We start from the raw sequence: 12,040 nt of genomic DNA, 5'->3' as shown, positions 1-12,040 counted from the left end.
CCCCCCCCCCCAGGCTCTGTGCGATCAATGACAACCTTATCTCTAAGGACTGCAAGGTCTGTGGTTCCTGCCCAAGCAAAGCCATCCAGCTCCAAGCTCTCCTCACGAGGTATTAAAGGATGTCTAATTGCCTTAAATGAGACCTAATTGCTGTTTTTGTATTGTAGTTCTGTCTGGGAGTTTTGCCAACCTAAATTTTTGGTTTAATTCAAAATGACCCTTTTTCTATTGTTCACAGGTGCCCGGTCAGCTGTAGTTGCTGTAGCCCAGTCAAAGCTGACCTTCATTAAGCCGGTGCAAACAGGTATTTTGATGGCAGAACATTGTAAAATGTTTTTGTGTGAGTGTGTCAAAGGATAATTTGAATTTTTTTTCTTAGTACAGAAAATTACTTTGTGCATCTACAAAGTGAGATAGGTGCGTCGGAGGGGTACAAGCAGGTTGACAGTTTCAAAGAAACTCCCGCACACTGTCTAACTCACAAAAAGTAATTAATTTAATAGTCGGCAGCGTTTCGGTGGTAGACCATCATCAGGCAACATTTTTGATTAAGTTAGACATGTGGGAGTTTCTTTGCAGGCTTTGTTCATCTTAAAATTTCAATTCCGTTTTTTGCATCTACTCTTTTCTTTCAGCCATACCGAGGCACCCGATGCCGTTTGCAGCCACCAACATGTTCTATGATGAGAGGTGGATTGAGAAGCAGCAGAGGGGTTTCACATGGTGGATCAATTACGTTCTCACCCCAGATGACTTTAAAGTCAACACTGAAGTCGCTCATGGTAACCTTTAGCAGGGTTTCACTACTCAAACAGGATGTGGGGAACATCTTTGTATTGTAGAGTGTAGGGTTTGGTTTCAAGAAATGTTAGATGATTTCATTGACTCGCTCATTAGTCTGAAAATTTTTGATTTTGCATTTATTTCTTGTATAGTGAATGCTGTGTCCCTCGCCATGGGCAGTGATGACAAGTACAGTGGGCCTAAAGCTCCCACCAAAGAGGAGATGTCTTTCAGCACATACACGGCCCGGCGGAAGCTGAACCGCCTCCGTCGTTCTGCCTGCCAGCTGTTCACTTCTGAGGCCATGGTCAAGGCTATTCAGAGGCTTGAACTGGAGGTGGAGGCCAAGAGGCTGCTCGTCCGTAAAGACCGCCATCTTTGGAAGGACATTGGTAAATAAACATTACAACATGAAACCTGCTGATAAAGGGTTTTTTCTCATCAAACCTGGGATATGCCTGAAAGTAACTTCTTTCTTGCCATCTTTCAGGTGAACGACGAAAAGTCCTCAACTGGCTTCTTTCATACAATCTGCTGTGGTTACGCATTGGGCTTGAGGTAATCTTATACAACAGTGTTTCTTTCTGCTTTTTTCTTGTATTTTTTGTACATGTCAGTTTCTTCACCATCCATGCTATGCTTGCTAAACACAATGTTGATCGTTTTCAGACAATCTACGGAGAGTTGATCTCGCTGGAGAGCAACAGTGATGCCTTAGGTCTGGCTATGTTCATCCTCCAGCGGCTGCTCTGGAACCCCGACATCGCTGCTCAGTACAGACACGCCAAAGTGCCTAACCTATACAAAGATGGTAATTTTGGAGCATCAGTCATTGTGTCGTCTGAACTGAAGGCTACTGCCAGAGCGGCAAACATTTCAGATATATTCTGAGGTTTTACCTTGGGAGCTACTTTTTTGTGATATATTCGTAAAAATAAATTAAGGAATTGTGGCAAATCCCTTTTCCTACCCAAGCAGAAATGTAAACCAATTTTTCCTTTGCAGATAGAAACTTAACTTGGGTAGATGTTGAGTTTTAATTAACAACTTGACTTCCAGCCATTCTTTCACTGACATAAGCAAAACAAAATTTCTTGCCAACTACACAACAGCTATGACATTTTCTGCAGATATCTACACAATGAGAGCATGTTGTCATGTAGTTTATTTGCTAGATCAGTGTGCATGACGCTGAAAATCCTCTGCACGCGAGTTGCGATGACAACTAAAGGGTGTTCAATGGGTCTCCATTTTTATGGGAAATCAGCACTGCAAAGCTTTTACCAAATTATGCTTCAAAATTGCAAGGAATTTCCAGCTGCAACCTCCGATTATTTACATGATCAAGGCTGCTGATTATTTGGTCATTTAGCGATTATTAATTTGACAATGTCATGTCAGAAAAGCGCTCCATCAAAATTTCCACAGTCTGTAGTGAGGTGTTAAAATGTCTAGTTTTCTCAGATCAGTAGTCCAAAACCCAACAGATATTGATTTTAAACTGATATAAAATAGTAATTTGCAAATAATCACATTCTAAAAGCTGGATCCAAGGCTCTGTGCAGTCAATGACTAAAATACTTAGATTTTTCCCAAACATGACAAGCTATGATTGGTGATCATAATACTTGCCAATTTATTCTTTTATTAAAACAAGGAAATCAATTTAAAACTTTCTCTCTAGAGTATAACTAAAGATTTGCATTTCATTTAGTTCAATTGCAAGATGTCTATGTTGTGTACATTGTCAGACTTGTGTTACCCTTGCCTGGTGTTGACATCTCTTTGCCTGTCCTCGGTTAGGCCACGAGGAGGCACTGTCTCGCTTCACTCTGAAGAAGCTGCTCCTGCTGGTGTGTTTCCTGGACAAATGCAAACAGTCCCGGCTGATTGAGCACGACCCCTGTCTGTTCTGCTTGGACGCAGAGTTCAAGGTATTCCTCCCATGTCAACATAACAAACATTAAACACAAAATTAGAAGACAACTTTAAATTTCTTTTTCATTAAGGGCCAAAGATACAACCATATCAAATAAGTTAAACCCTTTTTGTATCTTGTCTCAGAGGTCATTTATTTGTGGATTTTTTTAATAATTAAAGTTATCCGATGGTGTCTATACCAAAATTAAGAATAATTAAAATACAAAAGCTATAAAAGTTATGGAGAAATTGGGTTCAGAAACACAACGCTTAAACGATGAATGTGTTGTATTAAACTCTGCCATGCTGTATGCTTTTATTTTCTCTAAACAGACAAGTAAAGACCTGCTCCTGGCCTTCTCGAGGGACTTCCTGAGTGGAGAGGGGATCCTCCCCCGGCACCTCGGCTACCTGGGGTTACCCGTCTCCCACGCTCAGACGCCCCTGGACGAGTTCAACTTTGCTGTGAAGAATCTGGCAGTTGACTTGAAATGCGGCATTCGTCTTGTGTGAGTTAGTTAGAATTTTAATGTGATGCTCTGATTCCCGTCGGATATTTGCTTCTCTCAAAGGTCAGGCTCAGCTACACGGCAGTATACATGCAGCTGGGAGGGAATCAGTGTTCAGCAGAGCTGTTTCTGACCGGGGGTTTCCGCATGTGATTCTCACTGAACAATGCTCTCTCCAACAGCCCTACCAATATAACAGTATTACTCTCTGATCATAGTTCAATCCTATGCGTGTGTCATAAAATTTGTATTTTCTGGTTGTAATAAGGCGCTGTGGGCAATGTTGGCGATCAAGTAGCTGTTTTAGCTTCATGGCAGGATTTGCATAACATCCTTTTTGAATCGATACAAAAAAGAAGCTCAACTCGAGACTAGCCATATAGTTTCATCTGTAATTGATTTATTAACTATCTTTCCAGAAAATGGTTTACATCAAGAGATGGATGGATGGATGGATGGATGTTGTAATATACAATCATTTAGATTTTTATCCATTTTGCGCACCCCTAGTTGGGGGGGCAGGGAAATATCTTAATTTACACATGGAGCTAATTGGGTGAATAATCAATACTGTGACAGAGGCTGTCAACCCAAAAACATGCCACAATTCCATTTTTATTTTATTTATCTGAAGGTGCAACATGTGATGAGTAGCTCTTTGCAGATTGGTTTTCTTACAAAAATTTGTTTCCTACTGCTGTTTAAAAAAAGTTAAAACAAAAATGCTTAATAGGTTGACACAATCTCAAGCAGCTGATCAAGAGTGACCCGTGTCTAAAAATAATGTAGATTGTGGTCATTTAGGTCTCTTGAACCATCAGCATTCATTAATTTTACAGTAGAAGAAAGATGTGAGGTTATTGGAATAAAAAAAGTACAAAAAACAACAAGTCCTAAGATGTGAAAAATAGTTTTTTTTGTGCAGCATCATTTTAAAGTAGGTCTTTCATGTGGTGTTTGCTTCCAGGCGTGTGATGGAGCTCCTCATCCAGGAGTGGAGTTTGTCAGCCAAGCTCCGTCTGCCAGCCATCAGCCGTCTGCAGAAGGTCCACAACGTAGACATTGCTTTGCAAGTGCTCAAAAGTAAAGGGGTCGACCTCAAGGATGAACACGGTAATTGTTGTTTTTCTCCTGAGCAAACCAAAAACCGCGGACACACTAAACCTGAAGAGTGTTTGTCCTCTACAAAATGAGATTTTCATGTTACGGTTTGATGTATTCTTTAACAGAAGTGGCGCACATTTATATTCATGTATTTTAATACTGGGCTTTACTTTTTGTTCAATTATTACATCTTTCACTTCATGAACACCTGCCATTTCACTGCACACCTTTTTTTTTGGTGTTTGATCACCAGCTGTTGTTGTACAGCAGCATAAATGGATTGCTTTTCCGGTTTTATTTAACAATATGCTTGGTTGTGTGTTCACTTTTAAGATACCATTTCAAGTACATTAAGGAAATTGGAAAAGGAAACGCGATAACTTTGCTTGCAGCTCAATCATAAAAAGACCACCCTTAATGCTTTAAAATAATAGTCCTTTTCAACTACAAAAATGGCTTTAGCAACTAGACATGGAGTCGTACAGTCAAGGGAGAAGTCCATCTATGTTGTACAGCCCAGTTTGAAGCTGCGCAGTGATGCTCTGCCATCACTGGAAAAGTGCTTCTAATAGCCTTCACTGGTCTCCATTGAAGTGCTTGTTGCTGTGTCCATTTCTGTTACCGTTTATGGTTTGGCCTCACTTTTGGGGAGCTGTTAAGTCGTCCATCTTTTTAAACAGTCTGCGGGTGGAACCCAAAGATATTCCATTTACTATAGGTGCTTCTCATGTCGCTTAAATCGCCTATGTTCCTTGCGTCCATCCTCACCAAGGACGCAACGAGGAAATTAGTTTTTAGAGGGATGAGTCGTCCTTTCCTCTGACGCATCACATGAATTTGTCAGCTGTTTGGGCGAGGTTAGCAACTCCTTCAGCTGCACGGCTTCTGGGAAGGCTGCTCTTGTGTATCCGCGCTCCTGGCTTCTTGGTCATCCCTCCTTCATGCTCGCTCCCAGGTGGTCGGGTTAGAATTGATAGCTTTGAGACGGCCTTCACACAGGACGGACAGAATAACTTCTTGTTCAGCTGAGGACTGAGGGGCTATCGAATAAGGGCTATGAGATATAGATAGATAGATAGATAGATAGATAGATGTTTGTTGATCCCGAGAAAAATGGGAAATTATATGTGTTACAGCAGCAAAATTAGTCACGAAGCACAGAATATAAATGAAATACTAGGAATACATACATAGATAGATAGATAGATAGATAGATAGATAGATACATACATGAAATAATAATACGAATAAAATAAAAGAACAAATATTTGAATATGTACAGGATGGGAAAACAAATCCCAGATGCAGCTTATGATACGAAACTGTGAAAAGTCGAAAAGTAATGAGAGACTTCAATGCAATGGTTTGATGTAGTTCAAAGGCGTTTTAAGCATTGTCTTTATTTTCAGGCTCCATCATCGATTCCAGAGACATTGTGGATGGACACCGAGAGAAGACACTAAGCCTCTTGTGGAAAATCATCTTTGCGTTTCATGTGTGTACCTGACTTTGCTTTAAATCTGCCAGTAGGGCACAAAATTAATCCAATCCTTTTTTTTTTTGTCTGTGGAAAGATTTGATTGATATGCTGGTATCACATTATCTGTTAAGGTGGAGGTGATTTTGGAGGAGGATCAGCTGAGAGAGGAAATTGGCTTCCTGAAGAAAACCTTGAGGACCAAACGGAGGCTGGCGTCTCTGAGGGCCGACCGGGGCCTTCAGCCAAGTCCCACAAAGACCAGGGTCCTGTATGAACACAGCAGCACTAAGATTACCCTGCTGATGGACTGGGCCCGCGCTGTGTGTGACTTCTACAATCTTAAGGTGAGTTTGAAATATTTTGTTTTCGGCCTTTGAGCTTTAAAATAAAAATGTCAGTGTTTTTAAAGAGTTTATATTGGTTAGGATTTTATTTCAACTCGTTAAACAGGATGGAGTGTTACCTTGTTCGCCTCCTGTCACCCGGTGTATTATTGAACTGTTGTTCTGTTGTAGCCTTCGGTGTGGTGTATTTGGTGGGGTTTCATCTGAAAACCTTTTTATGGGTTAAAAAGTAAACTTAATTTATAGGATGGTGTTTGTTTGGGTTGCTAAACTGCTGCATGTTCCCAGAGGCTGCTACATTTCTCATGTTTAAACTGTCAGTCCCAAAAGTCCAACTTTCAGAAAACTGTAAATGAAGTGTGTTGGCTGTCTGCGCAGGTGGAGAACTTCACAGTGACGTTCTCGGATGGCCGCGTCCTCTGCTACCTTATCCACCACTACCACCCCTGTCTCCTCCCAGAGAGGGCTGTCAGTCACAGCACCACCCAGACTGTTGAGTGCTCACCGAGGGGTCGCCTTGAGCTCGACTGCTCAGCCAGCGACTCTGACAACTCCTTTGACTCTTTGCCGAAAGCCTTGAACGGTACTTGTCAGCTGTGTGCTGTGTCTTTTGTGAAGTTGTCTGCTTGGATGCACAGTTTAAAGATGTTGAGACATTTGTGGTGCATTAGTGTAGAAACAGGGTATTTGACAAGATGTCTGTAACATTCAGGGGGGGAAAAAATTTAAAAATCATTACTATAAAGTCAGGTTTATTCCTGCCAGCATTTGTGAGTTTCCCTATCATGTTTTATACAGTCATTGCATTAGCCCCGGATTGTAGCTGGCTTTATCCACAGTACACCTACTTGTTAGGGGGTCAAGACCTTTAGTCAAAACAAACATTCATGAGGAGTGTATTCCATTTCGAAATTATAGCCACTGTGTGTAAAAGCGTGAAACGCAGAGGTATGTCCCTCTTTGGCTAAAGTATTTTAAAGATAAAGGCGCAACATGGCAGATACAATTGACTTGTTTGTATGTGTTCTGAATGATTCTAAATGGCAGATTGTTTTGGCCAAGAATCAACTCAAAACATTACACAATGGAGCTTTAAATAATATAAAGTAAGATGAAACCGGATGAATAGAGGTAGACTAGGTTAAACTGTGTTTGGTCTCAACTAAAGCTAAAGCTTCCAAAAGAAAAAAAATGTTTTCAACTTCCCTTTAATAAATACAACACCCCCAATTGCTATGTCGAGGCCGATTTGCCAATCAGTGGCCTAGCTGTCAATCAAAATCAGTGGATCAGATCTATAACCAAAGTGTGGGAGGTCTTAAAATAATTACTACTCTTTAAATGTAAACAAACTGCTTTTTTGGCTCCTACAAGGAGAATGTCATTAAAGTACACCGGAGTTGCTTTGGAAATTCATTGAAAAATAAATTAAATCTGGACTCGACATGCAAAACGTTAAGCATTTAACTTGATTTCTCCTGATTTCCAAATGTGGAACGACCAATGTAAACAAATGAATGACTGCATGTCATTCCTCAAAAATAAAATGTATATTTGTATACTTGTTTGTAGGGCTTTTGAAAAAGATTATGAAGAAATTAAAAAGACAGTAACCGACTTATTAACCTGTTATTTTGGTCAACAGGCCCAGATTCAGTGGAATTTAAAGAGCTACTGGAGAATGAGAAAAACAACTTCAGACTGGTCAACACGGCTGTGTCTTTCCTGGGTGGAGTTCCTGCCATGATCAACCCAGCTGACATGTCCAACACGATCCCCAATGAGAAGGTGGGACCAGCCAAAAGTTTTTCTTCCCCTCTGCAGGAACACAGATTGTTTTTATCAAATGCAGAGCTGTATAAATCTGCTTTATATTCTTAGTTAACATTACCAATGTATAACAAATTTTGTCATTGGGGCAGGCTGTTGCCTTGAAGCCCAAGCTGTTTGGTTTTCTAGCATTAAAAGAATAGTGTTCATAAATATGAGGTCATAGACGAAGACCTGAAAGTATGTTTTGCTTAAAGGCACAATTGAAGGGCCATAACAGTGGCTTTCATTTTAGTACACCATAAATATCCACTAGCAAAGATGAGAAACTTGCTTAACATGGCAAATGATAATGCAACTTGATTTTTAGAGTTTTAGAAGTTTTAACAAACTCTGTCCAATCAGAACTTCTTGAAGGCAGACCATGACTGAAAAGTAGTTGGAGCAAAATCACGATTACAGTGAGCTATAAATGTCTTTAGGCAGGTGAAGGACTTAAAGTGGTTTTATCACCTGAACATTTCTAATTTGAAAATGTTAACAGTCATACCGGCATGCACTAACGCTAATGTAAGCCACCAATAGTTATTCAGCTAAAACCACTAGAATAGTGCTCTTTTTTTTTTTTTTAAGACTCAAGTCTTTTTTGTCTGGATTCTTTCTTTGTGAGAGACTTCTAATTCTGTCCTTTTCTGAGACAAATTCAGATTACTTGGTCAGGGACACAACACCATTTATGTTGTCTCAAGATTTTATAACCATGTACATTAAATCATTTCTTCACTGTGCAATATGTTTCATTACATAGTTTGACCAGGTCCAGTAACATTTTATGTATCTGTCCTCCATTATGAAAAATTGTGAATATTTAATGTTTAAAGTAATCAGGGATTAGACTGACTGCTTTAAATCCATCATCCATCATCTAAGTGTGTTTGTTTACAGGTTGTGATGTCCTACCTGTCCTTCTTGTGTGCTCGTCTTCTGGACCTACGGAACGAAACCAGAGCAGCTCGGGTCATACAGGGCGCCTGGAGGAGATACAGATTAAAGAAGGATCTGCAGCTCTACAAGGTTGGTGAAGTGTTTGGTACAACTGCAAAGTAATGGGAGTTTTCTTTATCTTTTTATTCAAATTCAGTCATCGGTGAGGCCATTTATTTCAACTGGAACCAACATTAATCTGTCACAGACTTTGAAGAAAATCGTTCTGTGTGTTCATGTTTTGTGCTCTTTTATCCTGCTTTATTTTCTATTAAACAAGTCATTTGATGCATTAATATTAAAATATTGATTTACAGCCGCTGTAAGCATGAAGGAGACAGAAAGGGGGTCACTTATACTGATGAACATACAGATAATTATCACGTAAATCTGCAGAAAACTAAAATGAATGACAAATAATGAGCATCTTTCTTTTTTCTTCTTTTTTTGCTACACAGGAGAGAAACAAGGCCGCTGTGAAACTCCAGTTAGTTGTGAGGAGTTTTCTCCAGAAGCGCAGAGCTAAGAGGCAGAATCAAGCTGCCGTTGTCATCCAATCAGTCTGGAGGTGTTATGTAGCCCGCAACAGGTTGAGGCTAAAAAAACAGGCTAAACTTTGGGCTCTGCAGCATGAATCAGCAACTGTCATCCAGGTAGGTGTTTATTGCATGTGTGAGGATGAAAAGGACTGTTAACAAAATCTTGTATGTGATAAACCATTTAGAGTTTTTGAGACAATATCTACAGTTGATTTGAAATGAAATGTCACCTAACAGATGTTACAGTAAAAATAAAAAGGTATATGTTTTAGCATTAAAATAGTAAAAATAGATTTTAGTTTTAAAAGAGTTTTGGTCATGAATCTACATACTGTTTAGTTACCATTTGTGATTTTTGCTTCAATTTCAACGTCTGTCCATTTGGTTGCATCAATTCCACCTGCTTCATAATGACCCCTGCTTGTGTAATTGGTCTTTGAGTAGATTGTTCTTATCTTGTCCACGCAGGCTCAGTGGAGGATGTTTTTGGCCAGGAGGGCTTACCAACTCCTTAGATACTACGCCATTGTTGTCCAAGCACAATGGCGAATGAAGAGGGCATCCGCTGCTTATGGAAGAATCTATTGGGCGGCAACTGTCATTCAGAAGAACTCGCGAGCATGGGCTCTGGCAAAAAGAGATCGGGAACATTATCTCTCCCTTAGAGCAGCACTGGTGAAAATACAAAGGGGGTACAGAAGATGGAAAACCCAGAAAACAGAAACGGAAAACTGTGCTGCCAAAGTGATACAAGCTGCATTCAAGAAATGGTATGACGAGAAAATGGCTAAAAGAACTGCTACCGCTTTGAGGATTCAGTCCTGGTATAGAATGCAGAGGTGTGTCCATCAATACAGAAAGATCCTGAAAAGCACTGTGCTCATTCAAGCGCAGTACAGAGGTCATGCACAGAGGCGCTGCTTTCAAATGTTAAAACTGCAGCACCACTCAGCTATTGACATTCAGAGTGCGTTCAGAGGACATGCTGTCAGAAAACAGGTGGCGAAGATGAGATGCGCTGTCGTCCTAATCCAGCGCTGGTTCAGGGCCTCTGTAGAAAGAGACGTTGAAAGGCAAATGTTTGTGAGGATGAAATGGGCTGCCATTACCATACAAGCAGCTTATCGTGGAAAAATGGCTCGGGAGTCACTCAATAAACAGCACCAGGCAGCAACAGTAATCCAGGCAGTTTTTCGGAAGTATGCTGCCCAAAGGCGCTACCTTGTGCTGAGAAAAGCTGCAACTGTGATACAACAAAGGTTCAGAGCCACAATTTTGGCCCTTAAAACAAAACAGGATTATGATGCTCTTAGGAATGCTGCACTTGTCACACAAGCTAACTGGAGAGGCAGAGCCGACAGGAAGAGGATAGGGAGGCAACATCAGTGTGCTACACTGATACAAGCTCACTACCGGGGGCACAAAGCACAAGCAGAATACAGGTCCAAGAAGGCCTGTGCTGTTGTCATACAGCGTCACTACAGAGCTTATGTGGCAGGAATAGAGATGAGGAAAGTGTATGAGCACTTAAGAGCAGCCTGTGTTACACTCCAAGCTGGATTCAGAGGCATGAGAGTTAGGACAGAGCTGAAGAAAAGTCACTGGGCAGCAACTGTTATTCAGGCTTCAGTTAGGATGTTTTTATGTCGGAAACAATATTTCTTCCTACAAAGTGCAGTGATTATCATCCAAAGCCGATACAGAGCTCTTCTTCTCTGCAGGGCACAACAAAAAGAATACAGAAAGCTAAAGCAGGCCGCCATAAAGATACAAGCTGTCTACCGGGGATTTAGAGTGAGAGATGACCTAAAGAAGAAGCACAACTCTGCAAGAGCAATTCAAGCTCAGTTCAGGATGCACAGAATGCGTATGGCTTACCTTGCCACCAAGTGTGCTGCCATAATTATTCAGGAACGCTACAGGGCCAGAATGCTCAGGGATCAACAGTTGCAGAGTTACAGGACCATGAAATCTGCAGCTTTAGTCATCCAGGCAGCATATCGTGGCCACGGGGCCAGGAGGAAGATTGTAGAGATGCACCGAGCTGCTACAATCATTCAGAGAAGGCTTCTCACCATTCGGGATAGAAACATGTTCCTAGCTCTCAAGGCAGCTGCGTTGGTTTGTCAGCAGAGGTACAGAGCAGTAACTCTGGCAAGAAAAGATCGTTTGGACTATCTGTCAAAGTGCAGCGCAGTCATTTGTCTGCAGGCAGCCTATAGAGGATGTAAAATCAGAAAGCAGTTGCGCATCCAGCACATGGCAGCTGTAACAATTCAGTCTCACTTCCGAAAGTACCAGCTGAGGACCTACTACTCAAAGCTTCACAGGACTGCCAGTATTTTGCAAGCACGTTACAGAGCCAACAAGAAAATGAGAGAGGAAATGCAAGCCCTGCGTGCCATGAGATATGCTGCTGTTGTCTTACAAGCTGCCTTCCGAGGAATGAAATCCCGTGAAATTATTAAACAAAGCCATCAAGCTGCCCGTGTTATTCAGAGAGGTTACAGAACATACAGTGAACACAAACAGTATCTGACTTTGAAATCCTCCGTCATCACCATTCAGCGGAGGTATCGGGCCACTGTAGCCGCAAAGAAGCATATG

General features: G+C 41.1%; 1 protein-coding gene across 2 annotated transcripts in view; it reads left to right on the top strand.

Moving 5' to 3' along the window:
- The window catches only part of aspm (assembly factor for spindle microtubules), a 25,591-nt gene that overhangs the window by 4,525 nt on the left and 9,026 nt on the right, over window positions 1–12,040 (top strand). The window contains exons 4-19 of one of the 2 annotated variants that reach the window (XM_034880661.1): window positions 14–109; window positions 239–304; window positions 636–782; window positions 936–1,175; window positions 1,274–1,341; window positions 1,453–1,594; window positions 2,587–2,717; window positions 3,037–3,212; window positions 4,180–4,325; window positions 5,726–5,811; window positions 5,928–6,140; window positions 6,519–6,723; window positions 7,786–7,928; window positions 8,856–8,984; window positions 9,353–9,547; window positions 9,902–12,006. In XM_034880661.1, the coding sequence (XP_034736552.1) occupies window positions 14–109; window positions 239–304; window positions 636–782; window positions 936–1,175; window positions 1,274–1,341; window positions 1,453–1,594; window positions 2,587–2,717; window positions 3,037–3,212; window positions 4,180–4,325; window positions 5,726–5,811; window positions 5,928–6,140; window positions 6,519–6,723; window positions 7,786–7,928; window positions 8,856–8,984; window positions 9,353–9,547; window positions 9,902–12,006 (4,288 nt within the window). Of the gene's footprint in view, window positions 1–13; window positions 110–238; window positions 305–635; window positions 783–935; window positions 1,176–1,273; window positions 1,342–1,452; window positions 1,595–2,586; window positions 2,718–3,036; window positions 3,213–4,179; window positions 4,326–5,725; window positions 5,812–5,927; window positions 6,141–6,518; window positions 6,730–7,785; window positions 7,929–8,855; window positions 8,985–9,352; window positions 9,548–9,901; window positions 12,007–12,040 lie in introns of both variants that reach the window. The other variant, XM_034880662.1, reaches the window with a different exon arrangement.

Source organism: Etheostoma cragini, chromosome 9 (assembly GCF_013103735.1).
Source record: "Etheostoma cragini isolate CJK2018 chromosome 9, CSU_Ecrag_1.0, whole genome shotgun sequence".
NCBI classification, from domain to species: Eukaryota; Metazoa; Chordata; class Actinopteri; order Perciformes; family Percidae; genus Etheostoma; species Etheostoma cragini.
Note: the sequence above shows the minus strand (reverse complement) of the source record. Positions and strands in the feature narration are given on the sequence as shown.